At 39.7% G+C, this 26,705-nt stretch overlaps 1 protein-coding gene across 5 annotated transcripts in view; it reads left to right on the top strand.

The window, feature by feature from the left end:
- The window catches only part of vps13b (vacuolar protein sorting 13 homolog B), a 327,627-nt gene that overhangs the window by 105,577 nt on the left and 195,345 nt on the right, over positions 1–26,705 (top strand). For all 5 annotated transcript variants that reach the window (XM_086219125.1, XM_086219127.1, XM_086219123.1 and 2 more), the window contains one exon: positions 26,588–26,697. In XM_086219125.1, the coding sequence (XP_086075251.1) occupies positions 26,588–26,697 (110 nt within the window). The remainder of the gene's footprint in view (positions 1–26,587; positions 26,698–26,705) is intronic.

The raw sequence follows: 26,705 nt of genomic DNA, 5'->3' as shown, positions 1-26,705 counted from the left end.
TACAATGAAGAGAATCAGAATGATTATGGGTGTGTGTGTGTGTGTGTGTGTGTGTGTGTGTACACAAGTCAAAAAATAAGTAGTTGTGAGAGATGAGGGGAGGAGGGGAAGACTACTGATTGACTGCTGAATGAGTCTGCTCTGTTTTAAGCTGTCACTGTGAGGCCTGGTTTTTGGACAGGCAGATGATCTCTGGCCAGGTGCAGTCACTAAATCCAGTCTGCCTCTCCACACAGGGAGATAGATGTCTTGTCTACATGTGTGGTGTTCTCCATGCAGTAGGCCAGAACACACAAGGGCCTGTCACAGAAAATTGGATACAACTGTGCACTCATCCAGTGAATAACATCTATGAGCTGTGGATAACAGATTTAAAGAAACATGGATGCAACTTTTTTAGAAGTATTATATTTAAATAAATATGACTTTTTTCTGTATGCTTTTATGCATAATCCATTGCCATCCAGTTGACCCTGTTGCCAGGCATTCTACTCACTGGAATGCTTCTACCATGCCTTGAAAAGGTGTTTCTGGGTTGTGGCCTAAATTTATCTTGTTATAACGTGCTGCGATTAATTGTTGTTCTGAAAACATTTTTTTTTCCCATACAATGCTTTGCTCTGGACTAACATATTTTTGTAGGCCATACAGTTATGATATTTTAAATAAAACTTCACCTTAGTAGATTTTTGGTTGATGTGTTTGATGGTTGACAGTTTATTGACCTCCATCCTGGTCACTATTGCACTCGAGCACAAGTTGGAAATATTACCCTGTTTCTCAGTAATCCTTGGTCTATCAACACATTGATCTAATTCTCATTTTCTCTCTGAGTAATTGCCAGTGCACCATTGTCCTCTTGGTGCACTTTGCATATTTTTCGCATGTTGTTACCGCCTATTATAAATCTTTAAAATTCAAAAAAGAGAAGTCTTTTTATCTATGTAGACATGAGCTAATGCTGAGTTTTGTTGTGGTGAAAATCTTGGAACGCAATAGTATGCACGAAAGAAACACTATGCTTTGGTGCATGTGCATATGGGTGCACTTAATGTCGCAAAAAAAGGTTTCCAGGTTTGTGTGCCTTCTTGTTAAGTTCTTGAACTTAACAGAATCATCGAATCACTCTCACCCTTTTGCTTCCCTTTGCTTCTGACAGACAGGCACCTTGCCTGTATGAGACAGGGGCAAGGCAGCGAAGAGATGTGTGACAGTCCTGAGAGGGTGGAAGGTCCCTTAAGTGAACTAATAAGCCAGGCTAATCTATAAGCCCTATGATGACCAACACTCTCCCACCACCTCTGCCACCTTCAATGTGTTGGCGACTGCATTTCAGCGCCGCTGCTTCTGGATCCTTCTTAGCCTATGGGCCAGTCAGTCAGTCGCCGTGTCAGTCCAATCAGCCTAGTCCATCAGTTTTGTTTAAGAGGCTCTTTAATGCTCTTGATTAATGTGTCAAAGGTCACATCATCGTGCTTTTCTGCAACATGTAGAGGGGTGTGACGTGGCTTGGGAGAGAGGAGGGAGTGTGCAGTGGTGTGATTCCAAGCAGACAGGGAAGCACAGGGGCCTTATCACCAGGTCACACAGTTGATTTATGACTTAAGAACAGTAGAGTTGCCTGAATTTCTGCTTCCAGTCAGAGAAATATTTGAATGTTGTGGACTGCGACCCAACAAAGTATATTACAAGATACTAAAAAGATTAGACACACACATGCATGTAGAAGAGTTTAAGATAGGTTTGATCATTTTTTCAAAAATCCTCTGGCTCATACCCACAATTCACCTTGTTGAGCCATCCCTTAACACCAGCCAGCCCTCCACCTAGATATAGTTACTTATTATAGGATCATGCCTCAGCAAAAACAATCAGATCTGGGATTCTCTACTACATGTTTTATTCAAATATGTCACATTTTACAAAACTCCAACTCTTTCTTTCGGAATTCAACTGATACAAATTTTACTTTGTCATTTGCTTTAGAAAAAATACCAAGTCAACTTCACATTAAGTACCCACCTTAAGTCAGAATACTTAACTTTGAAAGAAATGGCAAGCTATGGCTTTCATTAACAGACCCTTTACCAAGAAAGATAGGTAGGTCTGCCCAGTGACATCCAACCCTCCAGCCTTGTAACCCTCTAACCTCTGATGGTCTGTCATTGTAGCCCCCTGCAGTGACAAGCTTATACTGCTGTTCACACCTCTCTTATCAGCAACCAGTCCTTCTCTGCTATCAGAAACCTTCATAGGAGCTTCCTCTGTGGCCACAGGGAGGCTTGACAGGCACACCCTATGCAACTGAGAGTCATACTGAACAAATCAGAATATCTGTAGTTCTAGGGGGGCAGCTCGCATGGTTAGATGGCTAACCCATATATTAAACATTTGTTTCAGAATTGAAGTGAGGCAATGATCTCCTCTGCTTGGTAAAATCCAGTGTAATTCTTGGATCTAAACTTAGTAGGCATACTTTAAAGGAAGATGGCTTATTATGGCATCCAGCAGCACTCCTCAGCTGGTCTCCACACAGTAGGAGGTAGCATGATAGTCTGGGCACAGGGCACCCCGAAGGAGCACTACCAGGGTATCAGAGATGTGGTGGAGTGTTTCAGAATTGTTTGAACCCCCCTACTGCTGTCCGAGGTGTGAACATGGGGTCACCCATGCCTGGGGAGGGAAAGAACAGCACAAAGCAGCAGGGTGTTGGAGACGGTTATCAGACATTCAGACAATGACATGGTGCAGTAGTACCACCCCGGCTGCTTTATCCTCTTGATACTGTTGTAGTATTTATCACCAATTAAACAGCTTTTGCTCAGAATATGGAAAACTGTATTTTATGGTGTATTTGGCTCTTGACTGAAATTGTAAGCACCCCTGCTTTATCAGGAAAATACAGCATTCAGTGGAGTTAATGTGTCCCAAATTTGGCTGGATTTGGTTGTGGTCTGCTACCAAGGACTAGTTTAATACTCAGCTTCAGACGAATGTATGTTACTACTGGACAAGTGTTTCTACTGGTCATCTTTGTGGTTTGCCTTTGAGTAACTTTGATGTAAATGAACAGGCAAAAAAAAGTAAGGCAAAGGTGCATGTGAAACAATTAGGGAGTTCAGTATTAAGGCAAACGGGCATCAAGTCTTTGAGGTTCACAACTAAACACACGCGCACACACACAAACTGAGATTTGAGGGGGATGTTTGCAAGTTAAGCACACTGTAAAATGGGATTTTCACATTAAAATTTCTTTAACTACAACAAGTTTTACATCTTAGAAGGGTTTTAGATAATTCTGTTACTCTTAACAGCTGTCTCAGGGTCAGGTCTTTCTGTATTTCCAATATCATCATCTGTCACACTTGTGCGTCAACATCACTTTCTGCATGCTGCAATATTCCTTCATCAGATAACTGTCATATACCCTGACATCCTAGAACTCCCTGTCAGTTTTTCTTAATTTAAACTTTATTGTCATGTTTACAGCAAAAAAGTACATTTACAGTACTGCTCTGAATTTGTCTCTGTGGTCACATTAGTTTAGTTTAGTTTAGTATTTAGTCATAGGGATTGTGATAAAGTTTACATTTTTTGATAATACTTGTGTTACTGCAAAAGCTTTAAGTATATGCTGACTTGCAGCTTAAAGGAGTGTTTTATGATGGATTTCATCATTGCTGTGAAAAATAGTGTGCAATATTTTAATACACTTTTAAGTAACCCGACCCAATTTTTTGGCACTGTGATTGTTGGAGAGATCATACAAACTCGTGGGAGGGAAGGCAATAGGACAGCCTTCTTGTGCAGTACATTTAGTAGTACCATTTCCAGGCCTGTTTAAGGAATGGGTCACTACAGAAAAACCAGGGCGCCTCCCTCTGGGACTTGTGGTTTTACAAGGACACCTCTCTCGCTCGTTTGCTCTCTCTCTCTCTCTCTCTCTCTCTCTCTCTCTCTCTCTCTCTCTCTCTATGTCTCTCTGTATTTCAGGGCATTATCACTGTTCAAAAGACAGCTGTGTGTGGTAGCACCCTATCTCAATGACGGTTTGTAACATTTTGAGTTTTTCCACATGATTTGAAATGGTGATTCTGTTTATTACTAAATTCAGACATCCTTTTTACAGCCTACAGGCAATTAGCTGGCAATAAGCTGACTCTTAGGCAATAAGTCTTAAAATGTACTTATTTGAGTAGACTGGTTTTGTTGGACTCTAAGTGGTGTTAGTCTTAATCAAGTTCTTTCCTTCTCTCTTTACACTTGCATATATGCCTCCACCCTCCCAAATTCATTTCAGACATCCCTTTCTCTCCTCTCCCTCTTTATTTCATCAAATATTTTTTCGTCTCCTTTACTAGATACTATTTTGTTCTCAACACTCAGATTTAGCCTTATTATTATTATCATCAACCCTCTTCCTTGTTCCCTTCCTTTCTCTGTCCTCTGTTAACTTTTTGAGGAAAGAGCCTCTGACCTTTGCTAGGTCCTTGTTACATCACTGCCCTCTTGTGGTTTGCTTTAACTAATGTGGAACCCTCCCCTCCTACTATCTAGGTAGACCACCCCCCTGGGCACAGTAAATACATAATCTCGGGATGTTCTTATCCTAAAGAAACCCTGTAAAGCTGGTAAGCTGTGGTGATTTGTTTAACAATAACTTCATTGGTCCAATTGTGAATGACAGTAACATGGTTTCCAAGGTTCTGTGGAACCCTATACACCAGATATAAAGAGAGACTTGAGGATTCCTAGATCTTATTGTTGTGATTTGGATATCGGCTGCTATAAAGATCTTTCAAATGAACACATTTTATTTGATTATTTTGAAAGGAAAGAAAAGAACTGGTCTGTTAATAACTATGTAATAATGTGATAATTGTGTGTGGATTGACACAATCTTTCACCAACACTGAGACACTTTCATATAAAGATTTAGAGTAGCGTTTTACATTTGAGGAAATGATTAAGGCACAGTGTCATAATCTGGAAGGAGTTTGATAATAGTTTATACAAGAGGAGGGGAAAGGGTCTCAAACTTGATGTTGGATTTTTCCAGAAATAGTCATGATCTTTCCAAGCTTTCTTGACTTTCATCCAGGCGTGTACAGGCAGGAACACATGAATATTTAAAACGGTTGTGTAAAATAATTTGATAAACACATCTAACCTTGGATGCCTGCATGTGTGTGTGTGTACAAGTGTTTGAACAAAAGTTGTGGAAATGCTGCGAAGCAGAAGGAATGTGGCCATTCGGAGGTCCTTCCCTCTCAAAATAAATATTTGGTGATGACAATATTGAAGATATGTTAAACACTAGGAGGGTAATTTTCTATTCAAATAAACCGCTGCTCTGGTGTTGGTGGGGGGGGGGGGGCACAGATGTGTCTGTGTTTCTGACATGCTAGAAAGAAAGAGAATGATGGATACGGATAATGGAGAGAAGGAGAGAGAAAAGCAGATGTATAGAGAGAACTGGTCATGTATTAATCGTGACAATGTTACATTTTTTTGTTTGTAAAGAGTTAAGGTTTTTTAAATCTCTTTTTCATTGCTCTCTCGCTGTTGACACTTGACATCTTGTGCTTTAGGTTATACTGTACTTGTTCCTCGATTGAATTCAATCATGGAAGCCTGTGAATATGTGTACTGATATATTGTTTGTTTTCCATTGTGCCTGATTAATTTCCCATGGCTCATTACCATCTACCCTTGTATTCTTTTGTCCATGGAACTGTATTTCTGCAAACATTTAACTGCACTTGGTCAACAAGACAAAACAGCTGAAGACATTGTGTAAACTCTGATAATATTCTGTATATTAGATATATTGGTAGAATATATATCCTGAGAAGTGACATTGGAAGAGAAAATTTGTGTATTAAGTGAAACTGCTTTTTTTTTTAAAAATAGAACATCTCAACTTTTGAAATTTAGGAGGACAAAAAATGTGTGCTTTGTTTTTAGATTTTTTTTTCTTCGGATACACTTGTTGAATTTTTAGTTTAGGGCTCAACTCTGCAACCCATTGTAGAAGCACAGCATCTTTTTCCAACATAGTAACTTTGTGAACTCTGATTTAGGTGTTCCTCCCCCAAAAACATCCTGAAATATTAGATTAAATAAGATCAGGCTGTGTTTTTTGAACCGTGGCTTTTTCTCCATAAATTTACTCAATAACAAATTTATGGAACAAATGCGAATAATACAACATTGGTTGTAACTTAATTTAATTAGTTTGGCGTTTCCCTTTTTTTCCTTTTACCATAAATTGTGTGTCTGTTGCCACACAGTCATATTTTTTAATGTATCCCTTTCATCAGGTGTGGTCTTATGTTGATCTTTGGCTGGTTTTTCATGATAATTTGTCTTCAGAATTATTTTATTTACAAAGCAGTGTTTTCACTGAAACTATAAATATTATGGAATTATCACAACCTGAGATCAGAGAACAGAGTTCAAAGTGAGCCTCTCAAAATTACAGCAGTATTTCATGAACTTTGGAGAAGACATGACGTGGATGTCTGGTGGGTATTTTGGCATGTGTGAATTACTTTTTATCCATGGAACTCATCAGAATAAATGTGGTACTGTAGATATTAAAGGTATAGTATACTCATCCTACTGACATTGACCATTCATACGGTTTATCATTTTTCTCTAACAAATGATATCACAGTTCTGTTTTATATCAATTCATAATCCCATGTTGTTGTGTTTTTACATTTTTTCATTGTTTTTATTTTTTGTAAATTGGAATGAATCTATACCCTTCACAACATGTTCATAAAAAATCTTTTCTACTTTTCGATTGCCTCGCCTCCTGTACAAGTCTCACTCCTGTACTGTAGACTGTAGTGACACCCCCTCTCCTATTAGCTTCCCCCAGGATTCTCCCTGGGGGTCCTATGGTACTCTTGAACAGACGAGAAATCTGAATTCCCAAAGCGTACTGAGACTATCAAACAACCTCATCTGGCACCCCTGGAGCAGTACGTTGATACGTAGGTCCTCGGCCTGGTCCACTACAAAACAAGGTAAATAGTGCATTATGTTGGGTGGACCCCAAACCCAGCAGATTTCTCTGAGGTATTGCAAACTTCAAGGAGGTGGCCTTTCTCTGAATCCTCCTTTGAGGTTGACAGAAAGAGATGTAATCAGATGTAGTAAAGCATATGAGGCAGGTCATAGTGGGGTGAGCCAGAAGCTCCACAGACTATGTCCACACTCCTTTAACTTTATGGTGGGCTGGGATGACAGTGACGCTGAGGGAGCAGTGAGAGGTCAGCGCCAGGACATTCTCAGTATCAATTAATCCCAAATATGAAAAGGTCAGTGGTCAATAATAGCTTGAACAAGTTGCTGAAGTTGTCACTTTTTATTAAATCCATTTAGCGCCAGTGTAGCATACCAATAAAGATTTTCATAATGAAGGACTGTGTAAGGACAAAGGACAGATTCCAACTTCATAAGAGTAAAATGAATAGTGGTATTTTCCATTACCTTTTTTCAACCCAAAACATGTCATATGGCATACCTTTTATCAGGCAAGGTGAAAAGCAACTACCCTAAATAAAGAGCTTTTAATTTTCCAGGCAATTTTGAAATTCCCTTTTTTTCCATAATGACATTTTATTATATTTTAAATGCCTTGTTTTGCATGTCTGAGTTAGTGCACAACCTTGTGTGTTTAAATGTTAATCATTTAGACTATATGGAATTTTTACCCACACACAAACAGTGTACTTCCACCCTCGGGCATGCCGAGCCAAACTTTGTGTTATAAATGGGTGTATGCAGCTATAATAGTCTGGAATGAAACATTTTTGAAAAAGTTTAGCTCATTTTACCCTAAGGCACATAAAGTCATCACTTTGGTTATGACTCAACAGTGAGTGAGTAAAACATTTAAACATGTCTTTAAGTAGCTTTTTTTTATATCCTGAATGAATGAGAACCTCTTGTGCTCTGTCCAGATGTTCTCAGCCCCATCAGCCATCATGCATCACTTGTAGAGGGGCAGGGTGGTCACCTGACAGCCCTGACATTCACTCTAGGGCTCCAGTGTTACACTGGCCCATACTTGGTGGGACTAGAAGATGTGTCAGATGGCACAATAGACTGTGCACCTGAGGAGATGCCAGGGTTTATTTGAACAGCAATTCTACTTAACATTTCTGAAAGTGTGAGTAGGGATTTATTGTTTAGCTGTGTGTCTGTCAGTGAGATTCTTATTTCATGACTTGTTTGATTCATCCAAGAAAAATAAACCCACACCTGAGCTGGGTTTATTGGTCCGACTGACGTCAGGCCCATTATCCACAGCAGCACTACGCTCTTTTATTCCACTGCAATTTGATTTGTGTGCATTTGTTACTGTTTGCAATGTCATGTGTGGTATTGTTTTTGCTTGTGCGTATGATCTGAGGTAGATGTGGGAACTTTGGCATCGAAATTGTGTGCCGTTTCAAATGACTGCTGATTGAAGCCCATCAGTGACATGAAAATACATGACAGTAGCACTTCCTTGATTTATAATCACCATGGAATATTCAAAGTACAACTCCTACTCATAAATAACATTTACTGTTTAATATATGTTTTGAACGTGTGTGCATATTGTCCATATGAGTACACAAGTAACGTGTGTATTTCCATGTGTTCATGCATGTGTGTTCCCCATTTTTCTTGTCATGAAGACTAAGCCAGGTATGTGACATCATGTGGGTCCGGTTCATGTCTTGGATGCTTTTCCGTAGCAGAGCTCACTATTTTGCAACACTATCTCCTGTGTGATCCAACATTGTTTTAGGGTCCTGACCTCACAGCAACCAAAACATGAGCTGAACACAATCCATTAAAGTTAGGTAATGCACCGAGGACCCATGTTGACCATCCCTTGGGCTTGGAATGAGAGATCAGTTCATTGTAGCCTGTTGTCTGGTCTTTATTACACAGCTCCTCTGGAGCTGAAAGAGATAAGTGGCTCCACCCAGGCCAGGCCTGGCTTCCCAAAAGTGTATCACCACCAAGTTTATATTAGCCCGATCACTTGCACTGAAGGTACAAGAATCTTAACACACACAGATAATGATTTCCCAGAGGTTCGAGAAAGGCTTCTTATGTTTGTTTGTTATAGTATGTGTGCCTGTTAAGTGTGCCAAACTAAGTTGCATAGATTTTCTGCCTTAATATTGTGCCTTTAGTTCGGAAATATGAATCCGTTTGGATGAAGTACTGCTTTAGTTACATATCCTCAAAAGAACGTGAAAAAAACTGGTTTATGGCCCCCCTGAATATAACTGATGTTACAGTTGCAAGGGGTTGGGATGACTGGGCCGCCCGGCACAGAATATATTCAGGACATGTCATCAGTTTGCGCCTCATGTTGATTTTTTTGTGAGTTATGGTTCTTAAACTGGATTTGTATGTGAGTTGTTGAATGTATTGTCATTGTCCTTGTAGGGCTGCATGAAGGTGTGGGCGGTACAAATGGTATAAGCAGTATGCAATAAAAATTTTGCCGGTAGAGATTTTCATTATACCAGCCTACCGCAAAAGTTTATGATGTCATTGAATTGCACATTTGTTTTGCAAAATGGTTGAGAGCAGTGAGCGCGTGGAGGAGGAGGAGATCATTCAAAAGAATGGCGCAACGTCAATAGGTTGGACATGGTTTGGATTTAAAGTGTCGGATACTTCGCAGAAAACATTATCTGCACAATATGCTGGGCGGCAGTTATTGCACAGAGGTAACACAAGCAATCTGTTCGACCACCTTCAGACGAAGCACGTTGTCGAATATGAGGAAAGCCAAAGAATAAATAATATACTCCATAAATGCCAAGTTAATCTTTGAGCACAAGTGGGAAGAAAAGGTTGGCTCTACATACCAAGTTTCAAGTTACTTGAAAAGTTTTCTGTAATTTTTCTATTATTATGTTTTGTGTTATTTAAGAAAAGTGAGGGAAATCGGCAAAGCAGTGCTTTGCACTAAACTAATGTTCCATTTTAAATTTTACATTTCATTCTCACTTTCACTGCTTTGGAGTTACTTGAAAGGTTTTCTTTATTTTTTCTATAACTCAAGTTTTGCACAATAAATCTTCTGGAATTAACATTCTTGACTATTTCGTGTTAAGAAAACTTCCTGCCAGAAAACCTTTTTAAGATGGTACCCATTCAGAAACTGTTAAATTGAAATCTACATACAAAAATATATATTACAATATATACGTCTAACATCTGTGGTTCAAATTTTACCACAATAGGCCATATCGCCCAGCCCTAGCAGCATGATTGTGGAAAAAACAAAACAAAACCCTAATTGCAATTATTTTTGACTTACAGTGTGATGACTTATGATTTGCAGTATAAAAAGAATCCCAATTTTTGCATTATTCTCATTTTCATTGAAAAAAACGATTTAAATGCTAATGGCAAAATTTTGGGTGTATCTGTGTTAAATGTGTTTTTCTGAAATCTAAATAAGATAATGTGTAGAAAGGACAACTCTGAAAGACCACAACATTTAATTTAAAACAGTATTTTGACACACCATTAGACACTGACCACAGACCAAAATTAAACAGATTAAAGGAAGTGGTCAAAAGATGAAAAAAATCTGAAGGAAAAGATGAGTAAGGGATCCGTCTGTGGTCAACTTGTATTTAGCTCATCAACCTCTCCTTCCCTCCCCGTACAACAGAGTGATGCTTCGGCAGAGGGAGGACTTGTAGACTCGTAGAATGAAGGTTGATAATCATGTTCCAGCGATGGAACTCCTTTGATGTGGGTTGTTGTTGTTTCTGTGGGGCTCTCTGCCTGGACGCATCCCTTCCACCAGCTGTGCACTGAACATTTAGCTTAACAGCACTGAGTGTGAGACATACCGATGGAAGATATCACTCACACACATGCACACACACACACACACACACACACATACACACACAAGCAAACGCGCACGCTCACAAACACAGTCTCACTCACATGATACACAGATTTGATTGGATATGCAATCTGGGCCACACAAAATATTTTTTTTTATTTTATATTTTGAAATATCTTGTGGAGTTTGGTGGGTTCATTACTTGTGCCTATTGTGGCATAAGTACCAATTGTGCAATTATTTGTTGTTACATCAAGGTGTACTGATAAAAAATGATAGATAATTATAGCTAGTAACACGTGACAGTGAATGGAATTGAGCTACAACTCCCAAGTCCTCTCCTGACCCTCCTGGTTGCTGCTACTCTTAAGCTGTGTTATGAGATGAGCCCGGTCTCCTCTTCTGTGGCCACTTATGGCCCATGGTTTAATCCTGATTTCAGGTGATTAAAGTAAAAAAGAAATACAGACACAAACGTTGTCATTGTCTCAACAAAATGCTTTCAGCTTTCCCGTTACTCCACAACTCATCAAGTCTCGGTTGCGGTTTGGTTCCTTCCCCCCTTTTCACCCCATTTCCTTCTAGACCTACCTGACCTGCTATTGTTATCAGTAAATAGGACAGGATAGATTTTTTTTTTGAATAAGCATCTTTTTATTCGGTTGAATGAAAAATTAGATTTTCAAAAGCAGAAATGATTCACGAGAAAAACAACAGATCTGTTCAAAAACAAAGAAAAATGTTAAACTCACATTTTGAGATAGATTTTATTAAATGCAACTGTTTTTTACTTATGTTCCTTTTCTACTGAAACATTTGATTTAATTTAGTTTTCATCCTATGTAATTTACAGATATACACTGTATGTATTCCAGCAGTTGTACTTTTAGAAGTAGTGTCTGTAATCAGACTCATAAACAGTGTGACTCCCACAAACGGTTACTTGTGTTATTGTAACAGGCAGCTCCCTGCTCTACTATAGAAAGCATGTGTGTGTCTGTGTGCGTGTGTGTGTGTGTGTGTGTGTGTGTGTGTGTGTGTGTGTGTGTGTGTGTGTGTGTGTGTGTGTGTGTGTGTGTGTGTGTGTGTGTGTGTGTGTGTGTGTGTGTGTGTGTGTGTGTGTGTGTGTGTGTGTGTGTGTGTGTGTGTGTGTGTGTGTGTTGCGCGGGGGTCCATGAGAGCAGTCAAAAAGATGATATTGTGTAAGCCAAGCCATCCTTGAGGAGAAATGACACCCAGGACATTACAAAGGCCCAGATGGATGGACCATTGTTAGAATGCCTGACTGCTCACTTAATATTTATAATTCTACCATGAGCCTTAGACAAGCTTTCATTTTGTTCTTAACAGCACTCACGTTCTCTTTTGGGATCAATTTTATGTACTTGCTCTTTCTTTTTCTCTGTCCCTCCTTTTCCTTCCTAGGCTCCCAAGCCTCAGGCAGTTGTGTTCATTAACCTTGGGTGTAATTATTTTAGTTTTAGTCTCATATTGCTGACATTTCAACTCAGGGGCTCCTCAATCAGGATTAACCCAAACCGCAAGAAATCACACTTCACAGCCTTTGCTTACAGCAGCGCTTGTTGCCTCCAATTTCAGTTAAATTAAAGGTTTATTTTATATAGCCATTTTTTTCACTCAACCCCTGTACTGTGAGAAAACAAACCACACTGCTTGCCTTTGATTTGCTGGTTGCCATTGGTGCTCTCCCTCTGTGTGTGTGTGTGTGTGTGTGTGTGTCTGTCTCTCTCTCTCTCTCTCTCTCTCTCTTTCTCTCTCTCTCTGTCTCTCGGTAGGCACAAAGTGGTCCTCTGTGCTGATACTATTATTATATCACCATCTCCAAAGAGAACATATCTGCTTCTACCCAAAAATGGGTATGGTACTTGTTAAGTTTTAACTTATTACATTTCATTAAAACCCAAGTACACTTAATAAACAAGTGTTAAGTAAACAATATTTTTACTCTATGTTTTGAATATTTTATAATGTATTTTTTCAGCAATAGTATTTAATGAAGAGTCCTACATTCTAACATATAATTAGAGTGAAATTCTGTTAATGATGTTGTGCAGCAGCTTTGAAATAATCCAGTGTCTATGCCTGGCCTTCTTAAAGCTGCTGTCCATTTTCTTTGCCTTGGGAACCTTAATGTCCACAAAAACCCCAACATCTCTTCCTGCCCTGGGGACCCTTAGTCTCAACACAGTAGTAATAAACTCATCACTCTGAGTCCAGGGTGCATGTGTCTGTTCCTGTGCCTACAAATGTGTCTGTGCCTCAGCAGCAGTAGTCATAGACCAAGCAGTAGTTGTAAAATCTCATCACTTTGAGTGCTCCTCCAGGGGTCCTGGACTCCTCTCACTGTGTGTGGTTTGACCTGCCTTGGCCCTCCAGGCCTCACATGCCCACTTAGATAAACAGGCAGTAAACACATGCAGTCCAAGCACCACTCTCTTTTGCTTCCAGCATATACAAGCCCTGCAGATGAAAGGAATGCTTCCCAACACTATTAGCTTCCACCAACCTTTGGCTCTAAATTAAAAGTTCCACCACCATGTTCATAAAGCTTCTAAAAACAACTATTGTAGGATATTCATCCTCAATCATCTATCCCAAGTTGAATAAATACACTGTCTTTAGCCTTTAAGAACCAGACATTAACACGTTTTTCACACATCTGTCACCCTCCTAAAGCCAGGGACAACTTTTTTTTTTTCTAAATGTGTGCCAGCTTGCTTTTGGGAAAAATAAGATCGTTTATCTGCTACAAGTTGCCCTCATATCCTAAGTGCAAGTGTCAGATTCTTTGGACGGCTCAGGTTTGGGGAAATGTTTGCATTTGCATATGTTCCAATGTCTAGCTGAAAATGAGCATATGATGGAGTGGGGGAATGTGTGGAGGTTTGCCATGAACTTGTTACTGATAATTCTGAGTTGAGAGGCTGTGTGATATCACAAGCAATTTTGTTGCAGTCCATGGGCTGAAGAATAATTGTGCCGTTTGATTTTAACCATGGAGTCTTGATGTACATTCCACCCCGTTCCTCCATGCAGAGGTTTAGGTAATGCTAGGTACATGGCTTATTGTGGTTCAGTGATGAAGATTTCCTGCTGTCGCTGTTGTTGGTTCTGTCAGAACTTTGCAGACATTGCAGGCATTGTATTAAAAGGTGCATCTTGCTTAGTAACTTTCCTGTCCAAAAAAAAGAAGGATTTAGATATGATGAACTGATGTAAAAGACTGTAAGAAGAACAACTGACAGGACCAGGCTCAGACACAGGACACACGGCAAGGGATTTTATTGTCTGATGCTCCGAGCAGAGAAATCAAAGGGCTTTGAAAATTAAACTAATTTACTCAGAGCTATGAAACAGATACAAAATGAAAATCGCTCCAATCAAGGAGGAAAACACAAAAGCTATCAAATATTATCAATAAATGAAAATCACTCCAACTGTGGAGGAAAAAAAGACAGAATGAAGGAAACTCAAAAGCACTCCTGAAAACTGGAGGCCTAGGACTATGAAAGTTAACCAACAAAAAAAAAAATCACTCCAAGTGGAGGAAAGAATAAGGGCTGGAAACGAAACTACTAAACCTGGACTAAGGTATAAAACTTACAACCAAAAACTCTCTCAGAGGGATGCAAACAGAAAACAACAGGCACGGCTGCGTAACTTGATCAAGGCTGTGGCAGGGCTTTGAATCTCTGGCTGGGGTGAACGCACGAGGACGAAACACACTGGCAGTGGACAAGGGGAGACAAAGACTATTTAAAAACAAGGTAAGGGGACACAGGTGGAAACAATCAAGGCGGGGCAGACGATCAGACTGGCACAGGAGGAAGGGCAAGTGACCTGAAACGAGAGGAGAGTCAATATTTCACAATAAGACAGGAAGTGACAAGACAAATAACCACCACCTCACCGCGGTGTGACAACAACTTGGATCATTAGTGATATTTCAGACTACATTTTCATTCAATTTTAAGATCTCAGCGATTGGATCACCGGGTGAATTTTTCTCATCTTTCACAGTTGAATATGTCATCTCCCCTTTCTTCATCTGCTGGCAGACATGTGACAGGGATGGACGTGAATTGTTGGAGGGCGAGCCTTTGCTGCTCTATCCATATATGGCTGCTCACATTACATGTGTAAAGAATAGGACATTGGTGTCAGAGATGAACAACAGTCTAAACAACAGTCTACACAACTGTACTAATCACAGTAGTCAGTGCTTGTTGTTGTCTGAACATTATCATTGGAGTATGTTTGCTTTCAAACACAAGGTGTTTATTCGATATTTGATAGTAAAAGAAAGTTCAGGGGTGTTTCATCATCACTCTCAGTGTGACTGCATCCTCTATGTAGTGATTGAAGGATAAATGTGGCCTTGTGGGCAGCTGCAGCAGTTCTATCTTCAAAGAATTGTCCTTCCTCCCTGTCTCTTTCTGTTCTTCCTCCCAATAACACATTTCTCCTGCCTTCACTCCCTCTCTCCTTTCTTTTAACCAACGTCTCATGATTTCCTTACTTTGTCCCCTCCCCTCCCTTATATCTATTGTCCCTTATATCCCCCATCTCCCACTTCTGCCTATCTGGCCTGTTTGTCTGCAATAAACCAATGGAGGGAGCATTTCAAATGTGTTTTAAGTAGCTGACTCATCACTGTTTTTGTGCCATGGTTTGTTAATGTACGGCAGCTGATAGTAGTTTGGACGTCCTGTGTTGCAGATGGCTAAAGCATTCTTTGTTTGTGCATGCAGAAGTACATGTCTTCCTCTGTGTGGTGTCTGGCTGTATCAAATGCAGCTCTGATATGTATCAACACGTCTTCTTTACCATTGGTGTCTGCAGACAGCAGTGACATCTTCTAAAAAGAAGAAAAACACAGTCTTTACTCACTGTCAGTTAGGAGTGTTCAAACCATGGCGTCATTCAGCAGGGACTAATAACAAACCGAAGGTGCTCTGAAGCTTAAGGACACACACACACACACACACACACAAACACACACTCACACTCACACACACACGTACACACCCTTAATGTTTGTGCAAAGGTTTTAAGAATATCATGCACACGTCTAGATTATCACATACATAACGGATCGGTCATTGGGACACTTTAAGTATTCATAACTTTTCTTCCTCCAGAAATGCGTTGAAATATTTACCACTAACTGCTAATTGTTCAGTTTTAATCATAATATTTCTGTTTGAGACCATCCCTTGTAGCACTGACACAACAGTGACCCCCTTCCAGTTTAAGGATCTTCAGCCAATCAGCGACAGTGTTTCATCATACTGTACACGCCTACTATCCTTCTATCCTTTCGTCCCTGCATTGCAGCTAAAACAGCTCATCCTGAAACCATTATACCAAATTGCTAAATGGTTCAAATGTGCAACCACTTAAGGCTATGTCTTTAGGAAGAGTAATCTTCAATCTACTGTGGCAAGCAAGAAGAGGATGAGGTGGATAGGACCAGCCACTGAGAGGGACCAATAAAGAATGAAGCTGAAAAAGAGTGGGAGGGTCAAAAGAAGTTGGCTATTTCCTATCAATATCTCCCCATTCTCCCCATGTTACTCTCTACACATCGAACTCAAATATGTATTACTTGGCTGTTGGTTTGGAGAGCAAGTATAATATCATGTTGCATGAGAATAGGGTAGGCTGGCGTAATGATAGTTATTGAGTTTAAGTATGTAACACATGTGCCATCTACCACATCAGGCCTATTTTCTGTCACTTTAAGTACAACACAAGTAGTTGGAAGTGACCTGCATAGTAATATCTCACTTACTTGTGTATATTAGTGTGCATTCCTAATACAACAGATGTACAATAAATCCTGACTTAATGAGGATTCATCATGTTCATGTTTTGTTGAATGCTCTTGGGTGTTGGGTGAATAATTATTTTGGATGCTGTAATTTGGGAACTGTAAAGGGTTCCAATATTTTGTCCATCCATTTTCAAGTTTGACAAAGTACTTGGAACACCTGGTGTTACCCAGGTGTATCTAATAAATTAGTACTTCATCATTTTAACAGAAACTTTGACCATGTTACTATGGTCCCCATTGAAAGACCAAAATCATGTACTTGAATAATGAATACAATTTCACAAACTATCCTTCTCTTAATTCAAATGCTAAGACTCAACTGAAAGTTTTTGATTGTGCAGGTCTTTACAAGAGTATGTCCTTCAGTGTTAGGATTGTTATGTTTGTTCCTTGTTTTCTGAGAGCAGCAACAACACAATGTTAGATATATATATATATATATATATATATATATATATATATATATATATATATATATATATATATATATATATATAAATATATATATATATATAAATATATATATATATAAATATATATATATATATATATAAGAACTCTGCTGAAATGAGCAGTTATTAAATGGACAACCAATTAAGAAATTCAAATGCTGTAATTACCCTCTAATTAATTTCGAATGAATACAGTGCAAACCTGCCTTATCAATGACTGCTTGTCATCTATCCTCTTGCCAGAATTGAAACGGAGTTAAAAATCAAGCTGATTTTACCCATGGGTCAAACTGACAAATTGGCTTCCAGAGATACTCAGAGCAGTTGGCTGGATGACAGCCAGATCAGTAGACACACAAATACTGCACACAGACCAAAGAAGCAGGTCCACTGCGTATTGCCATGCAAACATCAGATTTGTCAGTGCAGCATTCCCAGCTTCCTGACCGACCCCTCATCTCAGGCAGAGGACTTTGATCTGTCACTGAGGTCATTACAATGTCTGAACTGACAAAAGGCCAAGCTTGAAGACAGAGGGAACAGAATATCTACAAAGAGGTGGAATGACTTTTCAAGGTAATTGAAGACAGGTCCTGCTCTTGCTTGTCCCACATGCTCTATAGAAAGCTTTGGGATGTGAAGGGAGCTGAAGACAAAGTATGAGGCAGATGGGCTTGGAGGCCGGAAAAAAAATGCACCATCATGGGATGGGATGGGATGGGATCAACATCAACTGCAACACCAGTCAACATGTTGCCATTAGATCCATGAGCACTCAGTAGTCTTGACTGCATTATCGCATGAATACTCAGTACTTACTCATGTAAGGCCCTTTCCCTGCTTCCGACTCTTCTACTTACAGCCCCCTTTCTCGGACCACACCCATTTTCCATCTCCACTTCATTTAATTTCTATGATAAATTTGTGGAGTTTCATGCCTGCCCACTTTACCATTGTGATGCTATCACAGAGACCAAATCTGTGCAGATGGACGTGCCAAAGTACTCCACCCCAGTGTTTCCTGCTCACTTGCATGTCATAGTGGGCTTTGTGCTCTGTGTTCCCTTAGATTTGTGCATATTAGATTTAACATCAAAGGTAATACATCTCATAGCAATGATGACTAGTCTTCCCTATGCAGCCAAATGGAGCTACAGCATAGTATATTCAATCCTGGAACTTATCGCCAAGGTATGATGACCTTGCCTCTGGGAACAAAGGTCAGTCTTTCAGGGTTACTGGTGGAGACAACACATATTCAGTCCAAGACACCCGTGTCTTGTGTTACTCATTTATTATAGTCCGTATGGCAAAATTCGACATTTGCATGGATTTGAAAGATACTGAATAGGAGTGGATTGTTTCAAAAATCTAGTTTACACTCAGTTAACATTTTAAAACCACCACAGCAACTTTGTCAAATCATCAGACTATCGCAAATTTTCTGTACTTGCATTTCGGCCAATGCGTTAAGTCTCTTTTGCACTCTGCATGAACAGTTAAGGTGGTTTCAACATTTTCTCCTTTGCCTATAGATTCTATATTTAGACACAGAATCTGTTAATAAATGTATTTGACCAAGTAGTTTCTCAACATGTTCACGGATAGTTGTTGCCTCAAGTAAGAAATACTATTGCAATAAAAAAAAAAAAGTCATTTGTTTTAATGTACGGTACTTGAATATCTACTTTTGCAGACTGTCAAATTTATTTGAGCCATCATGAAGGGTTCATCCTTGATTATTTTACTGTCCACAAGGGGATAAAACAGTACAAGAGACCTACTTTCTCTCATAGGGATATTTATTGAAACAACACATGACCCTTACACTGAACAAAAAATAAACAAAACACGAAACATCAGACACACAGTAAAGCTTAATTTAAGGACCACTGCAGGCAGTTTCTGTGTCTATCTTGGACAGGTTAGGTTACTTTGATTGTGCGCTCTCTGTTACTCTTGACCTACATTCAGTCATTAAGTTAACAATTGACATTGTGTGATGACTGTCCATCGTGCACTCAGTGAGTGCCATGGCCCAGGCTCCTGTGTGAGACGCAAAGCTGTTGTGATATTATTATGCAAAAGTAGAGGAAGATGCAGCCATGGCGGTAGTCTCAAAATATCAGACACAGAGACTGACTTTGAGCCTATCATTAAACTGCTCCTTTTTGTTTTTATTTTGTCACATAAGAATATTTATTTATCATACTCAAAGTTATGCTTTTTCCTGCAATTGAATGTAACGTATTTAATCCGTATTGTGTCTTTAGAGGATTGACATCACTGTTGTTTCACAGACACATATAATTTTGTACTGTGAATTCAACTTGGATATTTTTTAAATTTTTAGTCAAGATATTTGGAGGATGTCCCAGCTAATGACTGAGATAACACTGCTTAACTACTTCTATGTTTGCATGCGCACGCGCACACACACACACACACACACACACGCATGACGGTGACAGCCAGTGGACCAGCTGAATGATAGCAGTGATAAGACATTTTTAAGGTAATTATATAAAATTCAAACTGTCTGTGGGAATTCAGCAGCAGAAGCAGAAGTCTGTTTATTTTAATGAGTTCAGGAGTTTCATCTTCTTTTTCCTCTACATTACAGTGGGGCTCATTTAGAGTTCATACTGTGCACTCTGTGACCATGATGGATATGGTAATGATACATTAATGCAATCAAGACCAAGCCTGTGTTGTCTCTCATTAAGAGGGCTAGCTATCTTGCTGACAAGAGCCAGGGCATATATGGTCGTGACTTGAAACATTTTCCTTTGGTGTGATTTGAAATGAGGGGGACAGAAAAAGTATTTTTTGCGGGCATATCAGACAAATTATGTAGGAGCGAGAAGATAGAAAGAGAGATAACAACTGAGATACTCTAAATCAGGACTGCTTGTGTTTCATTGGGGGTTAAGGCAACAGTTGTGGAGTGTCTGGTTGTCTTTTCAACACCAGGAGAGTTGACGTGTATTCATGAAGATGAGGAGTCAAATGTAAAGGGACACATGTGGAAATGGAGCCTCTTATCAACATCTGGAGCTTGACAAAGCTGCAGTCCTGCTCCTCCAAACCCCTCATCTGGCCTCTCTATGGGTCTACAGTTTATACTGTGGATGGACCAAAGTCCAATTTCCTATGGTCATGTAAAGAATGTGTCTACTCAGTTATTTGTCAACATTTGACTTTCCTGAAGCTGCAATGGGCTTTATTCTCATCTTCCCTTCACATCAGGTTCATAGGATATTTTATATATGTGGAGATATACTGTTATCATCCCAGAAATTATACAGATATTTACAAGTTTAGATCTTAAATCCCTGCCCCTCATATATATATATATGTATATATATATGTATGTATGTATGTGTGTGTGTATATATGTGTGTATACACACGTATATATCTCTAAATGTATACGTATATGTAAATGTATGTGTATATATGTGTGTGTGTGTGTGTATATATATATACTGTTTATATACTGTATATATAGCAGCGATCTGTTTTCAAATTATGTTCTCAAAAGGAATGCTTATGATTGTTTCATTTGCACTTGGTCTTTCATTTGTTTTTTCAAATAGCAGTTCAGTTCAGATCGTCATTCTGAATTTCAGTTATGTGAAACATGAAAATCTATGATTTCGTCATGCTGTCTGCTCAGACTAGGACTGCCCCCTGAAACTTAATGGTTAAAATCATCATCTCTGGGAAAACCCTGAGATGAGATTCTTTGAGTTGAATGTCCTCTTCCAGAAAAGAGGAGTGGAATACAGCTGCTTTTAATTGTACTTCTACTATTTATGCACATTTTAAACAACTTTAAGGTGAGAATGCAAGTTTTTTTAAATTTAATCTGTCGTTACTATTATTCAGTCTATTTGACAGGAACAAATCACTGCTAACTCAGACCCAGCACCTAGGCTCATGTCAAACAGACCAGTAGTATGGCCTTCAAGGAGGATGTGAGGACCGGTAGTTAAGTGTCATTCATCTATCTGTTTGTCCGTCAAATCTTTCCATTTGCTTCTGTTTCACTTGGGCTCTCACACTCTCCCCTCCTTCCTTTCACTGGCTAAATCATTCACACTCTCTTACTGTATGCACAACCATAGTTAACCTTGATGAAGTGGCTCTATCCTTTGAGCTGCAGGCTACAGCACCTGGGCTATCTTGAAAGACATGCGCAGACTTATACATATATGCTTACTTTTTTCTTAAAACCGCACACACATTCACTGACACACATGCAATATATACAAGCTCCCAATGAGGAGAGCTGTATGGGCCAAGAGTGAGAGCAGGCTTTCCTTATGCCAGAGTCTGTTTCCAGTCAAACCTTCCTGTGTCCTTCCTGAGCCCCTTGGCTCCTGCGGGGGCAATACCCCCAGGTTGCAGCACTGCAGGGGAACAGCCATGCAGTGATTGTGTGTAAAGAGTGTTGTGTGTGTCTGTGTGTGTTAGAGACCAAGATAATGTGTGGCTTATGGCTGTTGCTTTTTGGATAAGTCAAGTTCAAATGAAGTTTGAAGGACCCACAATGCACTTGGATACATGCAAATGCATTCAGACACATATTGTACCTCAGTGGGATGGTTAGCTAATGTCAGCATGTGACCCTCCAGATTTGTTGTTGAGGAATAATGTTACGACTGATCACGAAGAATCTGAAAAACCTACACGGTGCTTTACGGATGTTTTTTGCCATGGTTGTTTGCACAGGATTACTCTGGTCACTCTTGCCCTCCAGTAGCTTGACAAAACAATGTTACAACATTGGCTTAGTTCACTAATCGTTCAAAGTGCATTCTGTACGGTCAAGCTGATATTCATTTTAATGCGCCCTCTGTTGGATAACCAAGGAATTACATCTTAATGGTCTGATAATTTTATAAAACTTAAAACATAAGTAAAACATGACAGCCCTAGTGTGGTTCATCCGTTGGATATTAATAATAACTCTTCTGTATTTTGACAAAGATGCCTGTAGATACATATACTGTAAAGGTAATAGACACTGTTTCTTGCACCCACACACAGAGTCCCTTTTCAGTGGTGTCAACAGCCGGGTCTCTCTCTCTTTCTCGCTCTCTTTCTTTCTCTCTCTCTCTCTCCCTCTCTCATTCACACACAAACACACAGACACACACACACACTTGTAGTTACAGACACACACACCAGTAGAACACCTGTTGGCCTGCATGGCTCACTCCAGGACACCTTCAAGTCATGAGCTCATCGGAAAAGCAATTAAAGGCAGCATAGGCCCCGCACGCTGGCGTAATGTTTTGTTTTGCTACTTGGCTTCAAAATTAACTAAACCTGTCAGAAGTCATCTGGCTGACGTGAGCTGGGCTATATTTATTTATTTTCTGTTGGAGAAGCTGGACGCAGGGTCTCAGCGCTGCCTTCTGTCCAACAATGAAGCGATTCTGAGGGGGCTATTAGCTGGCTAAAACACAAATCCTCCCCCTCTGCCTACCAGGGGGCAGATGGTGAGAGCCTCCACCTTTTCTTTCCCTGTCTGTAACTCTGATAGTTGGGTCATGGCCCTTTAGTTTGGAGGTTGTGCCCTCTATAACCCCAATCAGCACTGTGGTCTCCACAATTCACTGACCGAGCCGCTCCCAGTTTATTGAATTTCATGCTTGCAGTGCCTGAATAAAAGCAGATTTTGCCATAAAGATACTGATACATAAATCTGATGGTTAACTGGCAAAATGAAGTCCAAAAGGTGTGGGGCATACATGTTAGTATGGCTGCTGACCCAGAAAAAAAGAACAGAGGACCCTAGAACGCCATTAAAGTTTAGATGCCTTCACTTCGTGTGGCCTAATGCTTATGTAGCCTCAGGCTGTGAGTGGCCTGATGTCAGACAGCCGTAAAACAACACCAGCAGCCCTCAGTTCTCTTTTAACTCTACTGGTCTTAAGCCACTGGAGTAAAAAAAACACCTTTGACATTAATAGGTCCACTGTGGGTGAGTCAAGGTAAGTGTGTCTTCACACACCTACATGTACATGTGCGTTTGTGTATTTTCAAAGTCTAGGCCACTGATCACTCTCCTGGTGTTTTCTTAAAGAATAATTTAGGAAGTAAGAAAAACACCTCTGTTATCACTGTCATCACTTTCTGTAATTACACATATGCCACCCTGTTAGAGTAGAGAAAAACAACAGTTAGCCTCCTGCCGAGGTCGCCCTCTAAGCACGTCAGGCTGTTTCATGATGCTACACTCTTCAAAGGAGGTGTCACTCTCCAGCAGTAATGTCAACACGATGAAACGGGAAAACACAGTGTAATACTAAAGCCTTGGTCTTCAAAACATCAAAGCCAGGTAAACATACGGTTTAGTTTCTATGTCACTGTCAAACTAACAGAGGGAGTGTTTGCTCATTGCGCACAGAACTTTGAGTGGTGTTACAATGTATCTATATGGTCATAGCTGTCACGGGCAAGCGCTAAAAAGACATGAGAGCCACAATAATATGACAGCTGCTGGCATGATATTGATTGAAACCACTACTGATACATTCCCAGTAAAGCCAGAATAGTTTGTCCTTTAATTAAACAATGTATTAAGATTTCATATACTTGATATGCCAGATCCGATGAGGAAACAGTTCTTCTTTGATGCAAACCTAAGTGTAATGTTCTTTGTTTTGGTTTTTTTTGTTTTGGTTTTTTTTAAATTTTGTTGCTTCTGGTTTTCCTCTGCAGAGGCAGTTGTGTTTTCGCCCATTTCTACTGGTAAGCTTGGCTGGCTGTTAGCAGAATTACACAGAATTATTCATTATTGATATGATATAGATTAGGTTGGGCTAAGAAAGACCCAATTCAATTTTGGGTCAAATCAATTTAACATAGCAGAAAACATTTTGTTGTTTTGTGTTTGTTTGGTTTTTTTTACGTTGGCCATGGTTGAGTTATGTGCTTTATAGAGAGCTGAATCTCAATTTTGTAAATGCCATACTCTCAAATTTCCTCACTTCTCCAACTCGTAATATTCTGACTCAAACGACCCAGCTGACTCAAGAGACATTATTTGGTGCAATAAACATGTTTTCTTTCACCTCCCCTTAGAATTACGGAAAGTTTCATACAAATTTTTTTATGCAGCACAAAAGCACTCCCAAAGACCTCTAGATAATCGTGGATGTGTACAATAAGGACAAGACCCTAAGATGAGAATTAAAAAAGCTGTTGAGGGTTTACCTTGTGAGGTAGCTGGTACTGCAAGGTTAAATCATAACAAGGTCACGTGACCCACTTGTTTGGCGTAGTATTATGTGTTTTTGACCAAACCACAGAGATGTTTTGTGATCTCCAAAAAAATGTATTCACACGCTACTTGGTCATGTGATAAACTCATGAAAGACCCTTCAATTTAGAGGATTAATGTCCTAAATGAAAGAATATATAATACTTGATCACAATAGTGGTAGTTCAAATATCTTACTCATGTTTCGTAGTTTAGTGTTTGGGCCATGTTGGTAGTTACACTAATAGCCTGTGAAGAAACAGAAAATTAATGTAACATTAAGAACAAAGATAAGTGTGATTGCAATAATCAATCAACTATGTTTCGTAATTTCCTGCGAAATTATTCTTTTCTAGTGAATGTGCTTCGTGGGGCTACGTGTGTCCCATTGACCGCGATTGAGGGTCAGTTTATTAAATACATCTTTGTACTTGGTTCATTCCCAGCTTTTTGGTCCGATAGTACTCATACTCTGGGCTGTGATGAAACTACTTGAAGTTGGGCCCCAGCAGTACAGCTGCAGCCAAAGCCTATTAAGCAGCCACACTGTGGTGTAGGAGTTCAAGCCACAGGGCTGAGGTTACAATTCCTCACCAGGAGGAGGGGCAGAGGTGGATGTGGGATGAAGGGGAAGGGTGAAGGAATGATTTCAGAAAGGCGACTATTAAAGAACAGGATAAAGGAGGGCAAGATGGTCATTAACAAAGAGACCTGGAGGGAGAGGGAACCGTGTGTTAGTCATAATACAAGTGAGGGCGTAAGTGAAGAACTAAGCAACAGTAGATGAGCGAAAGGAAGGGAGGGTTATAGAAAAGATTTGGAGATGGGCCAAATGTGGCGGTGTAGGGAAATATTGATGAGAAAAAATGATGGAGGTGACAGAAAGAAAACTTAAGCAGAGAGATGAGTGATGCAATAGAGAAAGCTGTTGATTTGACTAAACCAAATGACAAAAATTTTCCTTTTCCTCGAAAGCATTTTGTAAAAGTAGTGATCTGTGCCTGAGGGTTAACATGCACCTGGTAAATGATTACACACACACACACACACACACACACTCACACACACATTTCAAATCACTAAATGTAGTAAAAGTAGAGCAAATTGGAGCAGTTTTATTTGCCTTGTTCACAGGAAATAAATAAGCAAGTAAGTCCTGCCAAACTGGAGAGGTGGTACACTAACAGTTTAATAGTTTGTCAAAGCAAAGTTTGTAGTCTTGCTTTGTTTATGCACTCTTTATCCAAAATATGTGAAAGACAACAAGTAAGAGGGCTTTGCCAGAGGTAAAACACTCTCATTTACGCACTCACGCACACACACGCACACACACACACACACACACACACACATACACACACACACACACACACACACACACACACACACACTTTGCCTCAGGGCCTGAAACAGCAGATCAGGGTCTTGTCCAAAGCTCCATTAAACTGTTGAAAGTCCTGCTAGAGCTGAAACATCCTCCTGTCGTCATGCTGGGACATTCCACGGCACGCCAGAGACCCTGCACTAATCCTCCCGGTATGGGAATCATTATTGATAGGATCCTAATGCATTACCTCAGGGCGCGCTTATTGTTGGTAAAGATTATTTTTTAAGAGTAAACCAAAACCCAGAAAAAATCTCAAGTTTCATAGAAATTTATCAAAAGAAAATGTTATTCTTGGATTAGTGTGATACCCCTTTGAACGGTGCAATTGAAACAAACTGTACTTCTTTCTGCTCTCCAGCTTGCAGCTTTATACCTACAGACAGGTTATTTACCATACAGTGGAAGAACCAGAGAAGAAGAATCCAACAAGATTTGTATAAATCACCTTCTCTTGTTGCTTTAGTCCGCATTGATTTTCTGTGACCTGAAACAGTTTTGCATTTGTGGTTCTGTACAAATTCCATTCCATGCATTACTATATCAGCTGAATTGCTCGCTCAAGTTATTCACACTGTCAGACCAACTCCGCTGTGTTTTCTACTCAAAATTTTGATTTGTAATCAACAAGAGGTACAATGTATCATTTTCTGATTTTTGCTGTCTGCAGAATTAACAGTATTGGATTTTTTTTTTTTTTAATTTTCCTGTGTGTTTCTGTTGCCCAGGTGCAGTTCTGCTGGCCTCTGTCCAGGGCATAGCTGTCAACGTGGACCCAATCTTCTGCACATGGCTTCTATATCAGCCTCACAGAGGGAGCAGCAGGCAACAACAACAGGTATGTGT

Source organism: Aulostomus chinensis, chromosome 11 (assembly GCF_037954235.1).
Source record: "Aulostomus chinensis isolate RoL2024-O1b breed Wild chromosome 11, RoL_Achi_v1.0, whole genome shotgun sequence".
Classification (NCBI taxonomy): Eukaryota; Metazoa; Chordata; class Actinopteri; order Syngnathiformes; family Aulostomidae; genus Aulostomus; species Aulostomus chinensis.
Note: the sequence above shows the minus strand (reverse complement) of the source record. Positions and strands in the feature narration are given on the sequence as shown.